Source organism: Triticum urartu, chromosome 1A, assembly GCF_056163025.1.
Source record: "Triticum urartu cultivar PI428250 chromosome 1A, HENAU_Tu73, whole genome shotgun sequence".
Classification (NCBI taxonomy): Eukaryota; Viridiplantae; Streptophyta; class Magnoliopsida; order Poales; family Poaceae; genus Triticum; species Triticum urartu.
In genome coordinates, this window is record NC_141873.1 from 357,877,506 (window position 1) to 357,903,583 (window position 26,078).

The 26,078-nt window shown below is 45.2% G+C and overlaps 3 protein-coding genes and 1 long non-coding RNA gene across 5 annotated transcripts; all 4 read right to left on the minus strand.

The window, feature by feature from the left end:
* Nucleotides 1-228: 228 nt before the first annotated feature.
* LOC147991227 (uncharacterized) lies at nucleotides 229-7,952 on the minus strand. Its single transcript, XR_015602371.1, has 7 exons — nucleotides 7,586-7,952; nucleotides 6,501-6,624; nucleotides 6,361-6,401; nucleotides 2,006-2,052; nucleotides 1,530-1,603; nucleotides 1,275-1,432; nucleotides 229-816 (listed from the first exon to the last, which is right to left on the minus strand). It is a non-coding gene; the product is annotated as an uncharacterized LOC147991227 (long non-coding RNA).
* Nucleotides 7,953-9,126: 1,174 nt separating this feature from the next.
* LOC125511394 (TOM1-like protein 1) lies at nucleotides 9,127-12,605 on the minus strand. The gene is made up of 4 exons (XM_048676758.2): nucleotides 12,327-12,605; nucleotides 11,084-11,641; nucleotides 10,494-10,757; nucleotides 9,127-9,720 (listed from the first exon to the last, which is right to left on the minus strand). The coding sequence occupies exons 2-4, from the start codon at nucleotides 11,600-11,602 to the stop codon at nucleotides 9,310-9,312; spliced, it is 1,194 nt and encodes a 397-aa protein (XP_048532715.2). The 5' UTR covers nucleotides 11,603-11,641; nucleotides 12,327-12,605; the 3' UTR covers nucleotides 9,127-9,309.
* Nucleotides 12,606-13,108: 503 nt separating this feature from the next.
* On the minus strand, nucleotides 13,109-13,690 carry LOC147991228 (uncharacterized). The gene has a single exon (XM_087538579.1). The coding sequence runs from the start codon at nucleotides 13,688-13,690 to the stop codon at nucleotides 13,109-13,111; it is 582 nt and encodes a 193-aa protein (XP_087394705.1).
* A 4,875-nt stretch (nucleotides 13,691-18,565) lies between these two features.
* On the minus strand, nucleotides 18,566-25,526 carry ATS1 (phospholipid/glycerol acyltransferase family protein). Of its 2 annotated transcripts, none has more exons than XM_048676765.2 (13): nucleotides 25,061-25,525; nucleotides 24,831-24,928; nucleotides 24,653-24,739; nucleotides 24,459-24,556; nucleotides 23,783-23,840; nucleotides 23,260-23,361; nucleotides 23,111-23,172; nucleotides 22,906-23,016; nucleotides 22,479-22,557; nucleotides 22,145-22,264; nucleotides 21,951-22,064; nucleotides 19,694-19,844; nucleotides 18,566-19,077 (listed from the first exon to the last, which is right to left on the minus strand). In XM_048676765.2, exons 1-12 carry the CDS (start codon nucleotides 25,305-25,307, stop codon nucleotides 19,710-19,712), a joined length of 1,311 nt encoding a protein of 436 aa, XP_048532722.1. In that variant the 5' UTR covers nucleotides 25,308-25,525; the 3' UTR covers nucleotides 18,566-19,077; nucleotides 19,694-19,709. The 2 variants fall into 2 exon arrangements, with proteins under 2 accessions (XP_048532722.1, XP_048532728.1); XM_048676771.2 differs by lacking the exon at nucleotides 18,566-19,077 and adding an exon at nucleotides 19,097-19,357 and having other exon boundaries at nucleotides 25,061-25,526.
* Between the last annotated feature and the right edge of the window lie 552 nt (nucleotides 25,527-26,078).

Sequence of the window (26,078 nt, forward strand, 5' to 3'; positions counted from 1 at the left end):
CGACCCAGCTTATCATTTTTTATGTGCACAGTCAGGATGCTCTCGACATGTTAATCTTTAGTTTATTCTTCACAAAAATATCTCAACACTAAAATTCACAAGCTAAACTTGAGAAGCAACATGCACAATCGTTCTCCAAAGTATCCCCTCTTTCATCTCTTTTATAGTCCAGTCCCGAACATTTCATGTCTAAATGCCAGAAGAAATAGTGTCGGATAAAAACAAGGGTAAACATTGGAAAACTAATTGATTTGATTGTGTTCAAAACAAAACAAAATCCCTGGATTCTAGTTAGTAATGCATAGAACCCTGATTTTCAAGTATACAAGTTTGCATGTAAGAGAAATTTCATGCACACCATGTAAATCCACAAGAAATTATAAATGCTAGTTGGGCAGTTGTCTTACAAGCAACATAAAAATCAAAAGGAATAGATACATGCAGCAAAGCTTGTAGGAGGGCCTCTTCCATCTTGGTCACGTTTTGTAGTGAAGATATGTGAAATTCCATGGCTGCAAGTAGATGAGACATATTATGGGAAAATAAATAAACATGGCATGTTAATAGTTCGAAGGAGGAGCAGAGGCTGGAGAGCAATTTTTACGGCGATTATCTATGTACTTAGGAGGAGACCCATCTTCATTGGTCTCAACAATAGCAGGAGAAATTTATCTTGTGTCCCACATGGACCTCCGTTTCTTAGAAATACCAGTCAAACCTTTGTTTATTAGTCTGATGAAATAGCAGACGTTAAACAGTTCCAGATAGGGAACTACCTCCCTTCCATCTTATCCCTAAATGTCCATATGATCTTCTCTGAAATAGTGAAAGAATGGTACATAGTTGTAATCAACCAAAGCACTATACTTCAAAATATGCACGAGACAAACAGAGATAGCAGCTGTAACTGGAAGGAAGACAGGTTGGGTTACTGTGCAGATAAATCATAACTGCATAGTATGTAAAAGGAATTTGATATGAAGAGTTAGCACAAGAGAAACAAGGTTGTATAACAAATTAGTAGGATCCAAGGTCAGGCAAAAATAAACATGTTTAGTTGGAACGATGCAGAGGACGGAAAAACAATCTTCCATTATCTTAAAAAAAGTTAAGCATATGAAGTGACCAAGATGAAATTTTGTAACCATGACCGTTGCTGAAATCTCTAGTCATTACAAACTTCACAAATTTCATGCCTACAACAACTCTTTGCCTTACCTTCAGCAATCACAGAAATATATACAAACAATGAAAACATGATTAATGTTTTCTACCTTAGCCAGGTCAGAAGGGACCACTGGGTTAGAAAAGCACGGGGCTTCATCATTCTTCTGCCCTAACTGTGATCATTTTTGTAGATCATGGTCCAGCTCTCTAAAGTCAATTTTGCTATGTCCCTTTTTTCTTCTTTGATCCTTGGATTGATAATAATCTGGGAAACAAATATATGAGTATTTTGAGTGCATCCTGGGAGCATAGCGGTCAACCGTAGAACATATGATGCATAGACAAACATCAAAATAGTTGACCTTCATGGTTGATACACAGGTAAGTTTGTACAGGTAGAAAATCATCCAGAAATGTCAACCTCATTAGTGAAATCCTGGGAAAAAAATGCACGACATGAGCCATCATGTATCATGAAAATCAAAGAATCATGATGTGTTGTGCCTATATGGTCACACTGACAACAAAGCACAATTTAGCTGCTTGAGCTAAAGGATTGCGAAGTCCTGAACATGTTGACAGAAAATATCATGCATCGTACCAAAGATAAAGTGAGGAATGAGGGTGACAGACAACAACTCATCAATTATTTCCTGGCATCCTCTATGTTAGACCCGTGCATGCTGAATGAAACAAATCACAATCTCCTAGATATGATCGCTAACACAAATAAATGAAACTGGAGTAGATCAAAGAAGAGAAAATTATAATTCTGCACCATGATCTTGTGGTAACACCACTAAAAAACTAATTAACAGAGGAGAAAAGGAAACAATACCATACGGTACATATCAAATTATCCTGAGAAAACATTCGCATGTCCATCTGCAGTTAAAATAAAAGTTTACATGGTCAGACTGTAAAATGCTGATGGCAGATATCAAACTTGACCACCTCATCTAATAAGTTCAGACTTACTGTGTCTACACTTTGGTAGCAAAAGTATATTTCGCATTCATGGTAGCAAAAGCCTCAAGTAAAAGGCAAAATTAGTATACCGTGGTTCAAAAAAGGCAAAATTAGCAAGATAGAATAAAGTAAAAAAGGAAAATTAGTGATAGAAATTATCATACTTCTCCAAAATTCAGTGGAAGGTGGTGCACTGGGATCCATACGTGTTCAGAGCCAAGGGCATTTTCAAAAAGTAGTTTTTTAGTATGCTAATTTAAGACACACGTACTCATTTATTCTTCTAGACTACTCACAACCTTATACAAAAGGAAGCGACAAACTACATATACAGTGTGAAAAAACAGAAATTTATAAGAGCACACATTTAGTGATGCCGTTTTTGTCCTTTCATAAAAGATTACTATTAAATTGGAAGGGCATTTTATCTATATGGTTCCGTAGAGTTAGGATCACACGAACAATAATGAGACACAATAATGACAAGGCATGGAAGACCAAAACAAATATTGCAGTTTAACAAAAAAGAACGAAGCAATCCGCTAACTTTTATGGACAGGGAACAACAAAATGAAAACAAGATAAGCACTTGGTGCTGTTATCATATATCAAACCTGTGTTATCCCTCCAAGACATCTCTGTACACAATGTTCTTGGTGCTTTTACCCGTTTGATCTATTTATTTATTTGGCTTTGCCAGAACCCGAGTTGTCTGCCTTGAAACACCCCTTGATAGTGCAACATAGAGCTGGCCGTGCGAGAATACATGCTCCGGAAGGTAAATGCCAACAGTTGGGATGGTTTGCCCCTGGGCTTTGTTTATGGTCATTGCAAAACTCAAACGAATAGGGAATTGCTTCATCTTCAATTTGAAAGGAAATGAAATATCCTCCGAGGGTGCTATCGGGATCCTAGGGATGAACACTCTTTCCAGCATGTTGTCCACCAACAATCTCGGCGTCGATTGCGTTATTTTGGAAAGCTCTAATCATCAATCTCGTTCCATTGCAAAGTCCGTTATTAGGATCAAGATTCCAGAGCAGAATGACAGGACAATTGACTTTTACTTTTAAAATATGGGGAGGCAAGCCATTCGGAGTGAGGTTGTTCAAATAGTCAATTGGGTAGTTATTGCGTGTATCATCATTGACGGAATCAAAGCTATAGTATACCTTATCTTGGCCGGGGAACCTGTCAATCATCTTTGCATTTAGGTCGTCCACGTGCTCATTCTTGGTAGAAATAATAGCATGTGTGCTCATGTAGGCACCAGATGAAGCGTTCTCATGAAGAGATGGGAACACATGTTCAATAAGCTTCATGACGGGTGCATCACCAGGTGTGTAACCAATCACAATGTCATCAGGCAGACGCACATAATCATCACCGATCGTCTCCTCCATTCCATTGCCAATTCTCAAGAGGTATTTAGAGAACCACGGGTCAGTCTGTGCTCTCATGTTACGTGTGAGGCGTATTATTCTAATTTTCTCTCATAGGTATGATCTTTGGAGAGTGACGTCAGTAATCTGTGCTCTTGTCCCACGTGGGACCACGGGAAGGACCTGCCTAAAATCCCCTCCAAACACCACAACCTTACCACTAAATGGCATAGCACATCCCATGATATCCTGCAGTGACCTATCCAGTGCCTCAACTGCTCGACGCTTCGTCATGGCAACCTCATCCCAGATTATGAGAGATGCTCTCCGAAGCAACTCTGCAGTACCACTCTGCTTATTGAAGCTGCAGATGTTATTATCCATGAGCTTAAATGGAATTTTGAACCTGGAGTGGGCAGTACGTCCATTGGGCATGATTGATGCGGCTATTCCGGATGTCGCAGTTGCAATAGCTATTTTAACCAATGAACGCACTTTAGCAAGAAGCGCCTTGTAGAGATAAGTCTTCCCCGTGCCACCAGGACCATCAACAAAGAAAACATGTTTCCATCCAAGATTTCCTCAAACCCAGCTCTCTGCTCAATGTTCAGGGATGTATACAGATCCAGATGCTCTTGATCCACACCGTCTGACAACTCCTCTCGAACTTCCCTTAGGACGTCGCCGGAACCATCACCGGTCTCAACCAGCTCCGGAAGGTCATAGCTTTTAATATCTTTGCCCATCGAATGAACCAAATCCCGGATGTCTCTAAGGACCATCTGTTCCAGTTCAGCCTGGTTGGACTGGGTATGACGGTAATCCTCAGACATTGACTCCAAATGCTTCTCCCACAATGCACGGATGTTGGTCGCCTCGCAATACACAAGAATAGTTGCAAAAAGCCTTCTTAGAGCATATGGCATCTGGAAAGTAGCAGACTCAGTCAAGCAGTCGTCAAGAGATTTGTCGGTCTCTATTAGGCCCATGAGCTCACATGCTTCCCTGAAGGTCGAGCAAAGTCATCCATTTACAGTTCTCAAATCCTCATATGAAGTGGCACCTCTTATATGATTTAGAAGCACTCTCAGGAAGTACCTCTCACCATCAGCAGGGTGTGCATAAACAATCCTTCCAACTTGTCCCCGACCCCTTTGGCTTCTTTTCTGCCACTTTTTCTTACCTTTAATCCATCAACAGATGCAGCCTTCTTGTGTGCTCGGGCCATGCGCCGCTTCTGGTTGTACTCCGCTCTCTTCTCATCGGACATTCGTGCATACCAATTTTTACCACTTTTTGGTTTTTCACCATCTTGATTAACAACTAGTTGGTTATGTTGCTCAATGGAGATTGTGGCACATCGAGTGATGAAGAAGAATGTGCCTGGTTTGCAGTCTCATGAGTAGGTGTATTCGTCGGGTCTTTAAATGGGGAACGATCCCCTGATCGTAACGCATGCGGATGATGATTCCTCATCTGTGGCATGTTAAAAAAATGGGGAACATCCTACATCCGTAGGATGACAAAAACGATGCTACAAAGGCATATTATGAGTTGTTATGCAGATTTGTCATGCAATAATCATGGATGTTGATGATGCGGCTATTCCGGATGTCGCAGTTGCAATAGCTATTTTCCCCAATGAACGCACTTTAGCAAGAAGCGCCTTGTAGAGATAAGTCTTCCCCGTGCCACCAGGACCATCAACAAAGAAAACATGTTTCCTATTGTTCACCACGTGATCCAAGATTTCCTCAAACCCAGCTCTCTGCTCAATGTTCAGGGATGTATATAGATCCAGATGCTCTTGATCCACACCGTCTAACAACTCCTCTTGAACTTCCCTTAGGACGTCGCCGGAACCATCACCGGTCTCAACCAGCTCCGGAAGGTCATAGCTTTTAATATCTTTGCCCATCGAATGAACCAAATCCCGGATGTCTCTAAGGACCATCTGTTCCAGTTCAGCCTGGTTGGACTGGGTACGACGATAATCCTTAGACATTGACTCCAAATGCTTCTCCCACAATGCACGGATGTTGGTCGCCTCGCAATACACAAGAATAGTTGCAAAAAACCTTCTTAGAGTTTATGGCATCTGGAAAATAGCAGACTCAGTCAAGTAGTCGTCAAGAGATTTGTCAGTCTCTATTAGGCCCATGAGCTCACACGCTTCCCTAAAGGTCGAGCAAAGCCATCCATTTACGGTTCTCAAATCCTCATATGAAGTGGCACCTCTTATATGATTTAGAAGCACTCTCAAGAAGTACCTCTCACCATCAGCAGGGTGTGCATAAACAATCCTTCCAACTTGTCCCCAACCCCTTTGGCTTCTTTTCTGCCACTTTTTCTTACCTTTAATCCACCAACAGATGCAACCTTCTTGTGTGCTCGGGCCATGCGCCGCTTCTGGTTGTACTCCGCTCTCTTCTCATCGGACATTCGTGCATACCAATTTTTACCACTTTTTGGTTTTTCACCATCTTGATTAACAACTGAGTTGGTTATGTTGCTCAATGGAGATTGTGGCACATCGAGTGATGAAGAAGAATGTGTCTGGTTTGTAGTCTCATGAGTAGGTGTATTCGTCGGATCTTTAAATGGGGAACGATCCCCTGATCGTAACGCATGCGGACGATGATTCCTCATCTGTGGCATGTTAAAAAAATGGGGAACATCCTACATCAGTAGGATGACAAAAACGATGCTACAGAGGCATATTATGAGTTGTTATGCAGATTTGTCATGCAATATTCATGCAATTTTGAGAAGCTCAATTCTTAAATGTTGCGAACAAAGTAAGCACAAACTCAAGTAAATATGAATATGTGACGAAAAGGACCTTAGATGTTGTAGATGCCGATGAGTGCCAATGTTCTGAACCTGTAGAAATAAAGTATGCGTTGTTAGGGAGGAGGCAAAAAAAGAAGATATAAATTATTCTTAGTGAGATTGCCTAAATGCCGTATATCATTGGAGAACCTGGACTGTTGGTTTTCTGCATGCTGTCTACAGAGGCATATTATGAGTTGTTATGCAGATTTGTCATGCAATATTCGTTCAATATTGAGAAGCTCAATTCTGCACATCATCGGGGAACCTGGACCTGAGTAAGCATCTTCAGAACATCAATCAAATGAAAGGCATGGGCAATTTTAAAAAATTTAAAAAATACAATGATAGGCGTGGGAAATTTACTTTTCTTACAGAGCAGGCATTTTAAAAAAATCATGTACATTTAGAACCAATGATGGTATTTTCTTTTTATCTGCGAATGAGCGATCTGATGATGTAGCTTGTAGCATCACTCAAAGTCTATCCAAAAAATGGAGGAACAATAATGAACAAACCAACAAACATCATGTGCTTCTGAAGGGTTATACGTGTGCAGCTATACTTATTCCGGAGGTGCATTTGGCAAGGTGTCTAGGGAGCCAGTTGCAGTAGCAAGTCTATAAGCAGGACCAAAAAGAATTTGTGCCTGGTTGGTTATGAATCTGCGAGGAAAAGATGAGTTGGGTTTTTATGTTTCCTGATAGTTTTCCAACCTGGATTAATAGTGGAGTTATCTGAGACACTAAAAATTGATGCAATTAAAGGGAAACTATGACATAGTTCTGGATAAAAACATATGATAGGGGCAAGCTTAGTTCAATCCATAAGGATCATTCATCGAACAACAAATCCAAGTTAAAATACAATGATAGGCTCTGTAGCGGAGGTGGATACAAATTAAGGTTAAATTGCAACGATAGTCTATAACAATAATAAAAGAAAAGGATCAAAGAAACAAATATGAGACTGATTGAATGCCAACCATCCTCGATATGCCTTCCAAATTATTCACAAAACAAAATTATTCAACAAAACGATTCTAAGAAAATCAAGAAATCAATATAGCTTCTGAATATGCACGACCATGGTTTCAATAGAGAACATATATTGTTAACCTATTATGCTATTTGGATGCATCAGAATTCTTCTGAACAGAAGTTAGAGTAGTACATATCCGTGTTCCAATTCAGCTCATTTAAAAAAGAAAAAGGCCAAGGTGCGACGAGGGCGACCTGCTGCGAAGGGCGTGGGGCGAAGGAGGCTCCGGCTCTAGGGGCGAACTGCGGACAAGGGACTGCGGCCAAGGGCGGTGGCGACCCGCGGCGGCGCGACCTGCGGCGGGTGCTGGCGGCTCCAACGCGACCCGCAGCGGATCCAGCTTTGGGCGGGTTCATCGGCGTCGTCGGCGCGACCTGCGGCGGCTCCAGACTGGCGGCGGCTCGGCGAAGGGCGCGGGGCGCGGCGGCTCGGGGAAGGGCGCGGGCTCCGGTGGCTCCGGCGGCGACTTGGCGCGGGGCGGCGAACGGCGCGGGAGGAGGAGGGGACGAGAGGTCGGGGGCGAGAGGGGGTCGTGCGGGTCGTGCGGACGGTTTGGTTCTTTTTTTTAACAGCGAGGAGGGTTGGATTAATGATAGATGGTTTGTTGCCTTACTGCCTGGCTTGCAGCGTTAAACACCGAAGAATTAAGGACCATTAAATGTTGATGATGGATGGTTGTGATTGTCTGGTTCTCCGCCCTCTCTTTCTTTTATAGGGGTAGTAGATAAGTGTGCTTTTCACTTTTTGAAAAACACAATTGTGCTTCCGCGAGAAACACAACTACAATTGTGCTTCTCGAGGAGAGTTGTAGTTTTCATTTTTTGAAAAATACAACTGTGGGAAGCAAAAAGTACAATTGTGTTTTTCATTTTTCGCAAAGCACATATGTACTTCATGACAAGCACCGTTGTTCCTTTTCGTGAACTGTGTTGTTCGCTTTTGAGAAGTACAACTGTACTTCACTTTCCAAAAAGTACAGTTGTCATACTAAAGTACAGTTGTGCTTTTTCGTAAACCACAAACGTGTTGTGCTTCATCGTGAAGCATGTTTTTATTTTTCACACGGTGTGCTTCACATGAGAAAAAAGAATAAAGAAGACAAAAACCTAAAAAAGACCATGCAAAATCAAAAAACTCGAGAAAAAACGAAAAAATACCTAAAACATGTGCAAAAAAAACTTCTCCATGGGTGCATTCAGCTTGTGACACATGGCGGCGGCTGAACGCACCACCACATGTCGCAGGGTGCACTCCCGAGTGACCGCTCGAGATCACCCACGAAGGGGTACCTCCAATTTTTTTTTCTAGGGAAAGGTTTTTTGTTTTTGAGTGAAAAGTACACTCCAGTTAGTCGTCCCCTGACAACCCAATCTCTATGGGCCAGAGCCAATGATCAGCGTGACGACCCGTTGGCGTTGTAAGTGTGCGTGCCAAGGAGGGCTCAGCTATTCCTGGCCTGTAAGCGAGCAACTGCGTCATGTTATAACCTGTCGATTTTGAACATTAATGAAGAAGATAAGCACATTTCTGCCTTTCGTTCGTCGCTGAATTCTTTCAGTCTTCAAAATAACTTGGGTGACAAAACATATAGATTTCAAAAATCGTGATGAACGAGCAGACCCCGTCTTATATACTTATATACTTACCCATGCGATGTACAAACTTATATACTTACCCATGCGATGCATGAGAGCAGCCCCAGCATTTCAATAATTTGGCTCGCATAACAATCACAGAAAGAAAAGGAGTCCCACATGAAACTCAATGCGACGTTAAACATCTACCACTGTACAGCAATCCCCGGGATACAGGAGAAGATAGACGCGCAAGCACAGACCTGTATCATGGTTTGGAAATGCACTGAGCACGCAACACCTTTATGACAAGTTTCAGCCGGACAGATATCTATACCCGTTGATCATAAGCCGATGAAATCGTCCTTCTGCTCCTTCCGGGGAGTCCTTTCCTGCTGGGAGGCGGTGCCGGCTTTCTTACCAAAGATCATGTCGTCGAGATCCTGAAGCAAGTCATCCCCGCCGCTAGAGCGACCACCGGACCCAGCTGATTTCCTCGAGGGGGTGTCTTTGCCAACAGCGCGTGGGGATTCCTCAGGCTCCACCGTGACTGGAATCATCGCTGGTTCTGGCTCAGGCTCTGCGACGATGGGCTCCTTGAGGTCTTCGTACTTGGACAGAACTTTCTGGAGTTCATCGTGGATACTCAGTGCCTCGAAGAGTTGAGCCTCATTATCACCTGCAGTTTCAACGATTCTCTGGATCGTGTATTGACACTGTTGGCATTGCTGGACCAGGGTGGTAGTCAAGTCATCCTGCATGTATGTGAGGTGCAGTAGAGAATCAGGACACGGAGTTGATGATAGCATCGTACTAGTATAATATTGAATCAGATATCTGAATAAACAGATAAAAATAATAGATGAAGTTCTTTTGCAAACTGTCAGTTAACTACTCTCTCCGTCCCAAAATAAGTGTCTCAGCATTGAACTAACTTCAGTAAAAAGTTGTACTAATCTCGAGACACTTATTTTGAGACGGAGGGAGTACTTACTTTCAGATACTGCTCTGCGCCGAGACTGTGATAAGGTAATAAGGGATAACAGGTTGATTGGCCAGGGCCATTGTTGCAGTATACTAAAAAGACCATTAAATGTAACAAATGCTAGCAACCAATATGTAATTTCCTTAACATATACTACCTCCGTCCGGGTTTATTAGGCCCCCTTGCATTTTGGGTCTAAGTTTGACCATGTATTTAACTAAAAATATATAAAGTATATGCTACCCGAAATATATTGTTGAATTTATATTTGAAAGAGGTTTTCTATGATATAGTTTTCATGACATATAGTTTATATTATATCAGTTAAATACATGGTCAAACTTTGGCTCAAAATGAAAGGGGACCTCATAAACCCGGACAGAGGGAGTAGTCATGTATAAAGATAACAAAACTTCAACCCTGCCTTTTGAGATGCCGACATCACAGACTGCACATTGCCTATATCACAGATTCCAAGCTGAACAACATGAACTACTCACATAAGCGGGAGTTTCTAATTGACCGGCAAAAGAAAAGACTAACCTCTAGAGCCTCTTTTTGTGGAGATGATGATAGCACTGTGGAAAGAAGTTCAACGCTATTACGAGCCACCTCAAGAGCCTCGTCGACTTGTACAGAAGGGGCAGCACGAACTGGAGCAAAACTTTCATCTGGAATTTCTTGATACCCGTCCTGTGCTGCATCAGAATATGGTTCAGCTGCAGGTACTGAACGGGGAGGAGTAAATATTGGCGCAAGGCTCTCATCATCGCGGCCAGGGAAGCGAATTCCCCTAGACCTTAAGCTCTGCAACGAAAACCAAATGTCAACTGAAATCCACATGTTTAACAGCGCTAGTTGACCAGAAGCAATGATATAAGTTTCAGGCACAACACTGTGCTATGGATGCAGTGTAAACTGCACAAAAGAAATGTTTATGAAAATGCATCCTAATTATCCCTCCTGTTAACATAAGTAACTTAATATCTCGTTATCCACAATTAACCAAAGTTCAAAAGGAACGAAATAAGCTCTCTCAGATTCTTGGCAGATCAGCAGTAAAGCACTGTGTTCTGGTTAATTAGCCAGTTTAACAAGAGAGCATTCCATGTATGATGATCATCAATAAGTACCTTGTAAGTTTCTTCATACACAGGAAGGTAGCGGAGCTCTTCTCCTGACTCTCCCCATGCTTCAATAAGCATGAGCGCCTTGTTTCTGTTGTTGACTATAGTCTGTGGGTCATCAATAAGCTTCACCATTTCATCAAGGACCCGCTCCGCAGCAATCTCGGAGAAAGCCTTCTCGCAGTTCTTGACAACGGTCTCGAGGAGGACAAGAGCCAGATACTGCACCCTCGGGCTCTTGAGCATGATTCGCCTCTTGATGGCGCGGATGAGCTCGACACTGTTGACCCTCTCGGTGTTGGCCATATCGCATATCTCAAGATTGGTAGCCCAATCGGGGCCGTCCATGGTCTCCAAGGTGGCCTCGTCAACAATCTTGTCGGCCATGTTCTGGCCTTGGAAAAACTCCTTCATCTTGAAACTCATGCTAGTGACGCCGGTGGACATCTTGCGGCTGACTTCCGCGCCGCTGATCTTGAGGCGCTCGCCCAGGGCGTTAACTTTGTCCATGAGATTGTCGCTCATCTTGCTACAGTGATCCGGCAGTCGATACCTGCCGTGGTTCTGCAGGCAAGTAAAGTGCAACGTTAGGAGACAAGGACAATATAACATAGCAAAGAAAGAAATCGGGCACCAAAATTGCAATTCACTATCAGCCAAGAAGGGGGATCCAAGCAGCCCAGAACATGAACAGCTGCCAGTAGTAGATTGCGGGTGGGAGGTTATCGGAAGCTGAACAACCTACCTATGTTCTTGAGCATATCTGACAGAAACTAGAACCGGTCCTTGTGATGCTACAGCTAGGGTTTCTTGCTTGGTGCCCAGAAAAAAAGGGCGGGCGACGCAACGTGCAGGGCCATTTCTTGGCCGTGGAGATTGAACTGAACTGATAAAGTATCGCGTAGATGGATTGCTACACAAGTTGACAGGACAGGTAGTAGTCTTTATTTATGTACTTAGTTTTTTTTTTTGCACGATTGATTTACAAGAGAAGGGAACACATCGCAAGAAAAGAAACGGAAATCGGGGGACGGTGATGGTTTGATCGTGTTTAGACGAGCAGCATACGATGGACAATTTTGAGTTGGATATGGGGATTGGGGGCGGGGCCGGGGGCGGCGGCGGCAGCAGTGTTAGTAGCAGGGAAGCAAGCAAGAAGAAGAGTAGGCGGGCTGAGAAGGGTGGAGAAACCAGCAGCCCGAAGCGAAGAGCGACGACGGCGGTGACAGAGATCGGGGTCGGGGCTCACCTTGTTCCCACTCCGTCGGCGGCTCCCTCCTCTCCTTCTTCCCCGTCCCCGGCTCAGGCAGGCGCAGAGTAGGCGAGTCGTCTGCTGCGGCTGCCAAGGCCAAGGGCGTGATGGATGGATTTCGGGTCTCAGGATGGAATGGATTCCACCTTGGAGCTCCTTCCGTCCCCACTTCTCCTTTTTCCCTCTTCTACTACCTTTTTTTTAGATTGCTGTTTTCCCTCTTCTACTTTTCGCCTTCCTGTGGGTGGAAGGAATGGTGCAAACCCAGTTGGACGGGCAAAGGTCACGTACGCTAACCTATTAGAGCAGCAATTAGTAACATCGTGTGGTCATCATTTGATTATCCTTCATTATCTACTCGAAATTGCTTCACAGACGATTGTTCCCGCATGATAAGGTAGCAGTACAGGATCGATCTATGCTCTCTGAAATAGTAGTTATTACAGATCCAGTACAAGGGAGCGGCGCTCGAATGGGGAACGAAGAACTAGGGTTCGAGAGGGAGAGAAGGAGGTAGGTAGCCGCCGCCGGTTCATTGATCCACTGGATGCCGATGTCGTCTCGCCTCCTCCTTCAAGTAGCTGCGCCAGTGGGCTTCAGTTAGCCCACGTGGGCCCGAAGACGCGCGGGTTGGGCTTCCTGGGCCTTGACGACCGTGGCGCGTGGGTGACGCGGTCGCTGTGGTTGCTGACTCGTGGCCCTGGTGGGTCAGGGGCGTTGACATCCCCCTCTTCTTGAGTAGAGGCTTGACCCCAAGCCTCAGCTAGCGGGAAGCGCTCCTAGAGACTGGCCTTGTCCTCCCACGTGTCGCCCAGCACCTCCGAATTGGACCAACGTACGTGAACCTGTTCGCGCATCTTGCCCTTCGAGAGCCTCCATCTTGACTGAAGAATGGCTACAGGAACTCCAAGTTCGTCAGCACACTGAGGCAATTGAGATTCGACCATCATACCCGAGTGCAGCACGCGGCATAGCAGAGAAACGTGAAACACTGGGTGAATCGTTGCTTGTGGAGGGAGCTGAAGCTTGTACGCGACGTCATTGATCTTGGCAATGATCGGAAACGGGCCGTAGTACTTGTACGCCAGCTTGTGATTTGCTCTTGGCGCGACGGAGGTTTGGATGTAGGGTTGCAGCTTCAGGAATACTTGATCACCAACTTCGAATGTACGAAATGAGCGCTTCTTATCTGCCTGACTCCTCATCACCTGCCTTGCTCTGTTCAGATGTTGCTGCAACAGTTCTTGCACGGTATCCCTTTCCTCGACCCACGCCTTGAGTGCTGGCACCGAGCAAGTGTTCTCGGCTGTGATCCCCCAGTGCCTCGGCTCGTACCTAAACATGGCTTTGAACGGCGTCATCCCTATAGCCGAGTGATGAGAGTTGTCGTACCAGAATTGAGCTAGCGGAATCCAGAAACTCCACCGTCTTGGGCATGCTTGTGTGAAACATCGTAAGAACGTTTCCACACACTGATTAACCCGTTCGGTTTGGCCATCTGTCTGCGGGTGATTGGCTGTACTGAGCCTGAGCTGAGTGCCTGCGGCCTTGAACAACTCCTGCCAAAAATGACTGGTGAAAACTGGGTCACGATCTGACACAATAGCTCTTAGAAGGCCATGAACCTTGTAAACTTGTTGGATGAAGAGCTGGGCCACCGATGCTGCTGTATAAGGATGGGCTAGGGGCAAAAAGTAGCTGAATTTGGTCCTTCTATCGACGATCACCAACAGGCAGTTGAAACGGCTAGATTGGGGAAGACCCTCCACGAAATCCATGGAGATCATGTCCCAGGGCTTGGTAGGGATTGGCAAGGGCAACAAGAGCCCAGGTGAAGCCGCTCTGTCTGGTTTGGCTTGCTGACACACTGCACAGCACTGCACATAATGTTTAACTCGTATCTTCATCTTGGGCCACGCGAAAAGATGTCTGATACGTCTGTAAGTCACCGGAAACCCTGAGTGACCCCCGACTGGGCTGTCATGGAAAGCTTGGATGATTCGTTGTTGTATTTGCGTTCCTCCTCCCAGCCAAATTCTTCCTCTGAACCGAATAATACCTTGCTGTAGCTGAAACCTGCCCTTGGGATCATCGCGCACGGCTAATTGTTCCAAAAGTTTCTAAGCATGGGGGTTGCTGTTATAGCTGCTGAGCACGTCTTCCAGCCAACTGGGTTGACACGATGTGACCAAGGCAAGAACTTCTATTTGGTTGGCGCGCGATAACGCATCGGCGCCATTGTTTTCAGCTCCTTTCTTGTACTTAATGTGATACCTGAGACCCAGAAGCTTGGTAAAGCTTTCTGCTGCCATGGGGTATTCAGTCGCTGTTCTTCTAAGTGTGTGAGACTTTTCTGGTCGGTGTAGATGATGAACTCCGCGTGCTGCAGGTATGGGTGCCATTGGTCCACAGCTACAATGATAGCTAGGTACTCCTTCTCGTAAGTGGACAGGCCTTGATATCTCGGGCTGAGCGCCTTGCTCATGAAGGCGATGGGATGCCCCTGTTGTTGCAGTATTGCTCCTATGCCTCGATTGCACGCGTCTATTTCCACTGTGAACGGCTGATCAAAATTGGGTAAAGCCAATACCGGAGCTGTGATGAGTTGTTCCTTCAGGACTTGAAAAACCGTTTCTGTGATAGAAGTCCAGAGAAGTGGAGTTCCCTTCTTCAGCAAATCGAACAGTGGTCGCGCTATTACTCCAAAATTGCGGACAAAGCGGCGGTAGTAACCTGCCAGGCCCAAGAAACTGCGGACTTCTTTAACATCCTGTGGGGGAGACCACTTGACCATTGCAGCTATCTTGGATGGATATGTGGCTACCCCTTGCGCGCTGATGACGTGGCCCAGATAAGTTACTTTGCTTTGCCCGAACGCACACTTGCTGAGCTTCACCTTCCATTGGTCCTTGCGAAGCAGTTCCAGAACTTGCCTCACATGGCCTTTGTGTTCTTCCAAGGTGGCGCTGAAGATTAAAATGTCATCGAAGAAGCATAACACACAGACACATATAACTGGCTTGAGAGTCATCGTTAGCCCCTCGATGAAAGTAGGTGGGGCCCCGGCTAGCCCAAAAGACAAAACCTTGAACTCAAAATGGCCCTGATGAGTTGAGAAAGTTGTCTTGTACTCCTCCCCTGACACGAGTCTGATCTGATGATACCCTGCCCGTAAATCGAGCTTGGAAAACCACGCTGCTCCATGCAATTCATCCAGAAGCTTTTCGATAACAGGTACTGGGAACTTTCCGACCACCGTGATTGCGTTTAATTGCCGGTAATCAATACATAGGCACCAAGTGCCGTCTTTCTTCTTGACTAGAATGACCGGCGAGGAAAAGGGACTGTTGCTGCGCTGAATGACACCTGACTTTAAAAGGGCCTCGACCTGCGCTTCTATTTCTGTTTTCTGCTCCGGTTTGTAACGGTACTGCCTGACATTGACTGGCCGCGTTCCTGGGATCAGAGGTATGCGATGATCGCACGCCCTCCTAGGTGGTAGCCCCACTGGCTCCTCAAACACATCCTAGAATTGGTCCAGAACCTCTTGAATGCATGCTGGAGTCTGCTCCAATTCTTCTTGTTGGGAAGCAACCACGCATAGGTGAATGATGTGCGTGATCGACCCATTGCTGCACAGATTTTGTAGCTGCAAACTGTTGATGGTCTGGCAGCTTGTTGAATCCGCGTCGTGCCCCAAGAGACGCAGAGGACCTGCTGGTGCAGGGATCTCGATGAAGCGGGCGCGCCAGTCAACTTGCATCGGACTGTGTTCTTCCAACCAGTCCATCCCCAAAATGACGTCGTACGTGCCTAATGCCAGCACCTTCAGATCCATGTAAAACTCGTGCCCTTGGGCGTACCATGCGCACCGCAGCGCAAATTCAGTGCAGATTAGCTCACCCCCATCCGCGACCCTCACACGGCCGGGTTTGATCAGCGGCTGGACTCCTGGGAGTTGACTTGCGAGGCGCTTGTTGATGAAAGAGTTGGAGCTGCCCGAATCGACCAGCATAAGCACTTCGTGCCCCTGGAGCCATGCTCGAAGTTGAAACGCTTTGGCTGACACGCCTCCTGTTACCGCAGATACTGAAATGGCCATGGCAGTGTCTTGAAATCCTTGCTCTGAACTCACTTGGGTGTTGATGAAGTTATCGAAGCCAAAAAGGTCCAGTAATTCCTCGACGACGTGCAACTGCACCGAGGTGGGACACACATGGTCGTGCCCCCACTTCTCGCCGCACTTGAAACATAGGCCGCGAGCTCGCCTGTATTCTCTCAGTGCCTTGAGCTTGGATGGTTCGGCGCGGGCTGCGTCAATGCCACGGCGATCGGTGGCGACCGTGGCTGTAGGGTGACGCAGAGGAGGCGCTGGTAAGGGCAGAGGCACCCCCGTGCGCTGCGGAGTCTCCGGAGGCCGTGCTGGGGGTGTACGCGCTCCGTCGGCCACTTCCTCCTGAAGCAGCGCCAAAGCACACGCCGTGTCGAGATCGGGCGGGCGTTGCACCATCACCACCGCCCGTATATCAGACCTCAGTCCCTCGACAAAACGAGTTAAGAAATAGTAAGGATGCATAGTATCTGAATATGAACTTAGATGATTGATAATCACTTCGAATTTCTCAATATAATCCGCCACCGATGTGGTTTGGTGGATGGTGAAAAACTGCCGAATGAGCATCTGGTGACGATCTCGGCCGAAACGCGTGCTCAGAAGAGTCGTAAACGAGTCCCAATCAAACTCATGCAACTTTTTCTGAATTGACTGCAGCCAGATGGCCGCCGGCCCAGAGAAATTGAGGGCAGCCATGGGAACCCAAAAGGCTTGAGTAATCCCGAACATGCTAAAATATTGCTCACACAGGGTTTTCCAGAGATTGGGATTCTCGCCCGCGAATTGCGGGAAAACGATCGAGGGATGAGCCTGGCCTAGCCCGGTGAGCATCTGACTAGCATGAGTAAACGGGGACATGGAAATAGGCGAAATCGGGGCTGCGTCTGACCTTTTGCCGGGGGCGGAGGCGGCGTCACCAGGGACGCCACTGGATGCCCCCGTTGAAGAGGAATTGCGTCGTGGCCATCGGGCCCATGAAGAATGCTTGTCGTGCCTGCCGAGGTGCCGATGTGGTCGCCCGGCGGCTGCAACGTGGTGGTACGCTGGTCCTCCTGCTCCGCCAGCGGTGGTGTGGGCGCGGCTTGGAGAGCGGCCACCGCGTCGCTGAGATCTGCAACGCGGCGCTCGAGATCGGGGCGCCAGCTGAGGAGATCGTCGATTTTTGTCGCCGTATTCTGCTGCGCCTTGGTGAGGCCGTCGATGGCGGCCTCGATCTTCGTCTCGAAGCGGCTGAGAAACGCGGACACACCTGGATCCATGGCGTCGCGAGCTTGTTTGAGGCCGCGCGTCTCGATGAGATGCGCCAGGGCGGAGCGGAAGAGGTGGTGGTTGACGTCTCTGATACCAGATGATAAGGTAGCAGTATGGGATCGATCTATGCTCTCTGAAGTAGTAGCTATTACAGATCCAGTACAAGGAAGCGGCGCTCGAATGGGGAACGAAGAACTAGGGTTCGAGAGGGGGAGAAGGAGGTAGGTAGCCGCCGCCGGTTCGTTGATCCACTGGATGCCGATACCATCTCGCCTCCTCCTTCAAGTAGCTGCGCCAGTGGGCTTCAGTTAGCCCACGTGGGCCCGAAGACGCGCGGGTTGGGCTTCCTGGGCCTTGACGACCGTGACGCGTGGGTGACGCGGTCGCTGTCGTTGCTGACTCGTGGCCCTGGTGGGTCAGGGGCGTTGACACCGCACGACCTGTACAGCAGCGCTCTTATCTACTGATATGATAGTCTTCATAATCCTGGTGATCGTGTCATCAGGTGATTCATCAAACTCAACGGTAAAATCAGCCAGAATTCCCTGAGGAAGGAAATCGAGAGAAAATCAACCATGCTCGCCTAATCAATCTTCCTTCTTTCAGGATCAGGAGGAGGATTCAGACTCCAGTCGTGTTGGCTTGCCGCGTCTTCAGAGCCCTGCCTGCATGCGACCGCGTGCTCTGGACCTATAAAATTCAACGCGCTCACGCATACAAATAATCTTTCTTCCACACCTATTCATATCTTCCTACTGTCGCCGTCCAAATCCAAATGCTCCAGTAAATAAATTCAGACGAGAGCGACCGACGCCTCCAGATAAAACACAGGTTACATCCACACAAGGTCAACAGTAAGGAGCAAGACAAATAGGAAGGCGACACATATTGGGCTCTGTATGTATATATCATGTTGTGTCTCCAAATTTCGGAGCAAAAGAATTAATATGTACACAAAACTAATCAAAAAATAAGACGAGTTAACTTTTAGCACAAAAAGAAAATCGAGCCAACTGCCTGCCAGGATCCAGGGACCAATCTGTATTTGCTGGACCAATCTGGCCCAGATGATAGCCATCTGATACAGCAGTAGCTCTTCACAAAAGATGAACACATGCATCATCTGCTGCTGGTTCCGCCGTGCAATTTAGGATTAGACTGACAACAGCCGCACTTCTTGTCACTAAATGAACACGGTGTAGCAGCATATCACACGGTTTTTCCTTCACGCGACTTCAACAACTTACAGGGTCTGCAAGGCCGCCGTCGCAGCCCATTCCTAACTGTGACGACATCAAAGTTTAAGGCCTTCCCAGCAAAAACCCACAACGTTGCACTATAGCAGTTCATCTGCTCTGTCGAAAAGAAATGAGAAATCCAGGCCTGAAAATTGAAGGAGCCGCAAATTTGTTATGCAAATGCAATCCATCAAATAAACTTCTAAGCTAAGAAAATTATCTTTGGAATGGAACAACACGAGGCAGTACATGAGGAATGGAAACGGTTACTCCTATGGCTATTATGTTCAATACATTACTACAATCACTTATCTTTTGCAGGGGTCGCTTACTAGATCAGATGCATCATACAAAAATATGAAATCACAATTTCTTGCACGCTATCAACGGTCTTCTGATTTCTCATGCAATCTGCATATGCAAAACTGCTACAGCATTTATGAGCTCCACTTTCTTTGCTGATCGACTAGCATAAACATAAAGAAACGGAATCTACGTACACAAAAAGTCCATGTGAAATTGCACTTTGCACCAACCCAAACTCACGCATGTCAAATTACCAAACTGGCAAATGTCGCAGTGGGGTAAATGCATGTATGTGTTTAATGCAAGAAACAAATACTACCTCCGTCTGGAATTAGTTGTCGCTGAAATGGATGTATCTAGACGTATTTCAGTGCTAGATACATCCGTTTGAGCGACAAGTAATTCCGGATGGAGGGAGTAGAAGCGAATGGTGATCAGGCCAGTACAGAACAAACCTGAGAAAGCTTAGTTTCATCGCCACGGTTGCGAGAGTGAAATGGCAGGGTTTGACGAAACTGCTCCACGGTCTCTAAAGATAGCAGACTTGAGGACATTATATTGATCAACAACTGAATTGTACAGAGCCTCTGAGAATGTCCCCCTTGCCTGTATTTAATAAATCAAACAAAGAAAAAACACTAAACAAAGAAACACAAGGTCCAACAAAAAATACAAGTGAGCAAAAGCTGAAAGTAACTTAAAGAAATTGCAAGCACTACGCTAAGTTTTCTGTGCAATAATTTTCAGGATGATATTTTCAGGAATGCAGATCTTTATCCACCAGTTGGATGAGGAACCCACAATGCACGCGGGCCTTTCGAGTTTTCAAAAGAAAAGAAAAATAATCATGTATAAAGGTTATGGTATATCCCGTGCCCTGTATGGAAAAGAAAATGTATAAATTTCACTAAAAATAAGACTACTTATAACCTGCACATAAAAAAATGAACCCGGTTAGTGAAGGACCAGAGAAGCTTTCTAGTTATGAATCGGGTATAGAACCCATGGGAGGGGCTTGGGTACAATTCCGAATACGCTATTATATGTTTGCGCTCGTTTTTGTTGTTTTTGATGTGGAAACCGTCTTTCTATACCCTTGGGCAATGAGTTTCGACGTATTGGGTGTATCCGTTTTTATCGAAGCTTTGATTTTCGTGCTTATCTTAGTTGTTGGTTTAGTTTATGCATGGCGAAAAGGAGCCTTGGAATGGTCCTAACTGAATATTTAGACAAAAAAAAGAATTCAGAAGATCTTCTTCAGTCTTACTCAAAAGGTCCAATAGTGTATGCATATTGGCCCTTTTTAGACAATTATACGTTCTAGAAGTCAATTCTAATTGATCAATAAAAATACAATTCAATGGAATTCCTTTTTTGTTTTTCTTTAGATTAGTTAATCTTTTTTGAAAAGTAAAAAGGGGTGGAGTAAACCTGTTTTTATTTTCTTCGAAACTAGCATTCGGAACCTTTCTCTAGATGGAATCCTGATTCGACTTTCAAAGGCAAGAGCAAGAATGCCGTGAGGGAGCCCTATCTAAAAAATGCAAGGCCAGATCCCACTTTCTTTAATTCGAGCGGGCAAGGGATCGCAAACATCTTTTCTTTTCAGAGAAAAGGTTTTCAAAAGATATCCCGAAGGGGTCTTAGGTAAGGTAAGGAGTGACAGCTCTATTCAATAAGCTGGCTCTTTAAGGGAAGATAGGGCATCTCCTAAAATGTGGAAGTTTGGTGCTTTAGAGATAGGGCCGGCACGCTTTGCTGGAAAGCAATAAGTCAACAAAACAAGGTAGGTCTACCCCCTAATAAAGGTTTCGCTCGACGACCCTGTATCCATTCTCGATTAAAGCACGGAGAGTTAGGTTTATAGTATCATGTTACTATTCACATAGTTCTTTTTTGTCCTGAACAGGTCGCCAATGATCCTATTTTTGCAGATGCTCATGATATATCATAAACCTTTGCAGACGCGTGCAACATGGGTTGCAAAAGCCACCGATTGCAGATTCTATTTACCGACTTTCAGACTAAAGACGAATGGCTAGCGTGAGTTAAAATTTACAAGATTACCAACATTCACAATGCAACATGGAAATCCATCCACCAGTCCCAAGGGAGATTGATAGAGTTGGTGATGTAGAATCAGAAGAAAAAACAGTGGAAACAAATACCTAATTATGCAATAATGCAACAATAACTTGATTCCCACCCATCAAACAAAAACAAGAGCAGGCCAATCATTCGTGACTTAAGGCTTTGTGCCTATTCACTCTAAGAAGACTTCCAAATGGAAGGGCCTACCACTGATGAATAGCGTACATATTCAGACACTTCCACCATATAGACTACACTATGTATATGAATTTTGACAATGGCTCATTACCGAGTTTAGATGTAAGCAGTAGTTCTCAGTACAAAGGCAATCACAGCGACAGAAGCTAATCTAACATTACTCTTCTACGTGAACATTGTTTAGAGGCTCCGCAACGATGCCCTGCCTCAGCAAACAAGAAAAAGGCAAACAGAATGTGCAGCTTACAAACTAGCCCAAATGTATCAGTATAGCCAGCTATTTGCAGGCACCAAAAGTTTTTCCAATATTGAATGGTTCTACCAATATAGAATGGTCCTATCGATAACAGGCCTAACACTTCACAGAAACTAGAGCAGGAATATCAATAGATATACAGAAATGAAACATGAAAGTATACAAACCTCATCAGCATTCCGAGATTGAGCAGTAACATCCCCATACTTTATTTCTTCAGCTACTGACAAGCCTACACCATGGAAGGATATCACCCTTTGCTCACCAATCTCTTTCTCAATCTGTTCAGATAAAAACAAAAATTCAAAAGAGTAAAAATATTGGAACTGGCGAGATATGGCAAGTAACCATACGTCCATACCTGTTGTGGTGGAGGCATAATCTCATAGCATAGCAATGATAATGGATATATGTGCCCAGGAACGCCAGAATGCTCCAGAAGCCTCCTCATATTATCCACTGCAGATGCATCAAACGGCGCCTGCCCTTGTTTTTGTAAGTAGCAGACAGGTCAAGGTAAGGGGAACTAAAACAAAATCAATCTCTTTGTTGCAGTTCTTTCATAGTACCCTCCCATTTCCTTTGTCATAACAATGTCATTGGATTGAAAGAAAAATGTGCATGATCATACACAGCAACCTCTGTAACATGATAAGACAGCCAAACCATATAGACTAGCAGGGAAGAGAACATACCGGGTGCCATTCTCCAGTCAAAGGGTCAGGACGGTCTCTACCGCCACTCGGAGCTATCCAAATTATATGTGAACCCCCACTACATATTATCATAAAAGATAAGCATTATCCTCTGGTGCAAAAAGTGATCCTAGTCTAGCATGTCTTCCCTTAAAAAGAGAACAAAGCCAGTTCCATGATGGTGAGCATGAAGTCAATATTGCTTATGTGCCCATGTGGTTATCTCCTTAACTCTATTTGCCTTTGAGCGCAATTGAACAATCTTCACTGCACCAGCACTAGATTTAAACCAAAACTCATATCATATTTTACACTAAAAGTGAGTTCACTGTCACTAACTTGTAGTGCTTAAACATACACATCAATTAGGCTAGCTACTGACAGGAAAATAGGATGAAAATAACCACCTATTGTAAGGAAATAGTACCGTAAAAGCAAAGCCATTTCCTTGAGACTTCGAGTGTTTGCCCTCCTCTTCATTTCAATTAGCTCAGGAAAATCATTCATATGCTTTTTTGAGTACACACAGAGGAGGTTTCTGTTATGAGAAAATGTTTAGGTGGCTGATGCTTTCCGGTAACAGGATTAGAAGAAAGCAGAAACAACAATTTAGCATTATTATACAAACTGACCTTCCCATGCTAAATGGCTTGCAAAGAGGATCTGTAAGAACCCTATCCCCAGCAACATAAACCTATAGCAAATGGAGTTTTTGATACCAATGCGGTTAGCTTATGATGATTCACAAGAAAATGGTAGTATGTTCAGAGAGTTCCCTTACTATGTTCTCGCTAATCCACGGATTGCTTCTTTCAAGTGACAAGGCAATAACTGCTGGATCCGCTTCTGTCTGATGATTAGACATCAGAACAACATTATGACCCTGCAATGACATAAAAAATCAGAAAATATTTTGCTTATGCATGTTCAGTAAATAATATTTAACATTGTGAATTGAAAGAGTAACATAAGTTAGATACATAAATATATGGCGCTAGGGGGTGCCATGTGGTAAGATGCACTATAACGCTTTCTCTGCTAGAATTTAAGGATCGGCTGGTGATGCCATCTACATGGAAACTTGATTACATTGCTCTATTTCACCAAGTAAGCAACATCTCTCTCGACCATTTTGTGACCTTTGGAGTCTGGTAACCATTTTCTGATTCATAATAGCGTTTCTGCTTTTCTTCTTAAAAAATCATGATGGTTTGCATTTACTAGAATACTAAAAAGGTTTGACGCCCAAGAAGATAGTGTTTGGCATTTCATGAGAAAACATGACGAAGGTTAGACAAGTTCACCTGCCGAAGCTGCTTCTCCATATCACTGAATACAGAAATGTTACCGACATAAGAGTTCCTGAGCATAAGGAAACCATGTTTGATAGGTCAAAGATCAATTTTGGATAGATATGAAATTATGAATGTAGGAACTCTCCTGCCACATGATGGTAATTAAAATAAACTAGAGTATGTTAACAAATACCACTGTTCTGTTGACGAAAAATATATTATGACTAATGTTAGTTAAAAATAAAATAAATACTTGTTGCAATAGAATAGGCAGATACATCTTCCAGGAACTGGAGATTGCAGGTCAGATACTGTGCATTACAATATAAAGCACAGATTTATTATCATCTTCAAAATAAATTCCTCAGCACGAAGGAAATATGTGTACAGCATCCAGAATTTTCATCATAACTCATGAATATTAAATATGTATTTGTCCAATAGACTGTGAAGGGACGTGAATGACCAAAAAAAAGTAAGGGTCTGTGACAGTAGATGTGCAATACAATTAATATGCACCCTGTGAAAGCAGTAACATACTGTAACAAATGAGTCTGATGAGGCATAATGTATCACTATTCCTGTTTACACAGAAGATGTCCATGAGAAGTACAGCAAACTTCGTATGACACCATATGAACCAAACAGGGCCTCTTATATGTGCTCAGATCAGATTCTTCATTACCTAAAATCTACCAGTGGCCTAATGTAGTTCTGACCGAAAGTGTAATAGTCAAACGGTTCTCTGATGGCCTTGTGATAAGGCTGAAACGTAAATGGATTCTGCAAAAGAACATGAAGATTGGTGTAAAAGTGCATCTTGGAACAAAGAGAAAATGTGAGAGCGAATTGGGAAGGTAACGGGCATAGAAATAGGACCTCTTCATCCAGCAGAACGCGGTCAAATAAATCCATCATGTTGGAAAGCATGATCTGATATGCATTTGGATCCCCATTTTGTAGGACCTGAAGACGCCAAAGCAATCACAGAATATACGTCATGAGTAAGTGAATAAGGATCTAACTATACCAGACAGGAAACAGGAAGTATATTCACCGCATTCTTGTAATTGTAGTACAGGTTTTCAAAGTTGTCGGCAACATCCGGACGCAACTTCCCTCTCTCCACTTCCTTCCTGACGCGTAGAACGAACTCTGCACACCACATGCAACTGATGGTTTCATATGAATGAAAAAGAACGAGGTGAGATGAGATTTCTGGGATCACTCCTCTACGAGACTTAACAAATGTGCGAGTCAAGAATGCATTTGAGAGCAGCAGCGGACCTTGCTCGCTGCGCACGTCGAGAAGGGGCGATGGCCCCGCGACCTCCTCGTCCGCCCCCGTGTCGGAGGCGAGCACGGCGCCCTTGGCCGGTAGCCGCGGGGCCCGGCCGCCTCCGGCCGCCCTCCACGCGGGCAGCCGGAGCGCGCCGCGCCTGGGACGGCGGAGGCTCGCCGGCGCCGCTAATATGGCAGGTCGATGGGAGGCCCAGGCGCCTCCGGCGAGCGCGGCGAGCGGCGGGGCTTGCATGGAGCGGGCGGGCGGGCGGGCGTGAGGTTCTAGAAACCGAAAACCCTAGCCAGTGGGAAGGAGAGTGGTGGTGGTGGTGGGCGCGGACTCGCCTTGGCACGAATCGGCGGAAAAGGAAGACGGGCGACGGAGGCGACGAGGCGGCGACGGGAACGGTGCCGATTTTCGCTTCTTGGTTTCTTCTCAACGCAAGGGAAAAGAAGGATTTTCAAGTGGATTAGGATTCTCGTGCGAGCTGATTGGCACCGCTCCTTTATATTTTTGCACATACGTCCCTCTCCTCCCCTCTCTCCGAATCTAGCCTTTTATGCCCACGCAGGGGCGAATCATGCTATTTGTCACGATTTTAAATCTCTTTTTGCCTAACAACCTGAATTCCTCTTTGGATATTCAATGGAACAAACAAACCTTTCTAGACAATTGTTGGAAATATTATCACTTTTTCGATTAGTCTAATCACGAGTAGATAACAAACATGGCAATGGCAATATGCAGCTCATACCGAAAGCTAAGCATGTGAGCACATACAGTATATAGAAACGAAACATCTATGAACACAGAGTATGCAGCTAGCACATGAACGGGTAAGTAGGGGATACAAAAGTCATACACTCTGGTTGGCCAGGCCAATGCGGCGCGGCGGTAGCCTTGGCGTCGTTCGCGGCCTTCTTCTTGGCGGCGGCGACGGCCATGAAGTCGATGCAGGGGAAGTAGTCGAAACAGAGGCGGATGGGGATGGGGACGGGTCGGGAGTGGTCATGCCGTTACGCT

Excerpts from the sequence above, each read along its gene's own strand:
- LOC125511394 (XM_048676758.2), bottom strand. The coding sequence starts at position 11,602 with ATGAGCGACAATCTCATGGACAAAGTTAACGCCCTGGGCGAGCGCCTC. Across the intron at positions 10,758-11,083 it reads TGTATGAAGAAACTTACAAG|AGCTTAAGGTCTAGGGGAAT; the intron begins GTACTTATTGAT and ends TTTTCGTTGCAG. Across the intron at positions 9,721-10,493 it reads CACAAAAAGAGGCTCTAGAG|GATGACTTGACTACCACCCT; the intron begins GTTAGTCTTTTC and ends ACATACATGCAG.
- LOC147991228 (XM_087538579.1), bottom strand. The coding sequence starts at position 13,690 with ATGACGCCGTTCAAAGCCATGTTTAGGTACGAGCCGAGGCACTGGGGG.
- ATS1 (XM_048676765.2), bottom strand. The coding sequence starts at position 25,307 with ATGCAAGCCCCGCCGCTCGCCGCGCTCGCCGGAGGCGCCTGGGCCTCC. Across the intron at positions 23,017-23,110 it reads AAGCCATTTAGCATGGGAAG|AAACCTCCTCTGTGTGTACT; the intron begins GTCAGTTTGTAT and ends TTCTCATAACAG. Across the intron at positions 22,065-22,144 it reads TTATGCCTCCACCACAACAG|ATTGAGAAAGAGATTGGTGA; the intron begins GTATGGACGTAT and ends TTATCTGAACAG.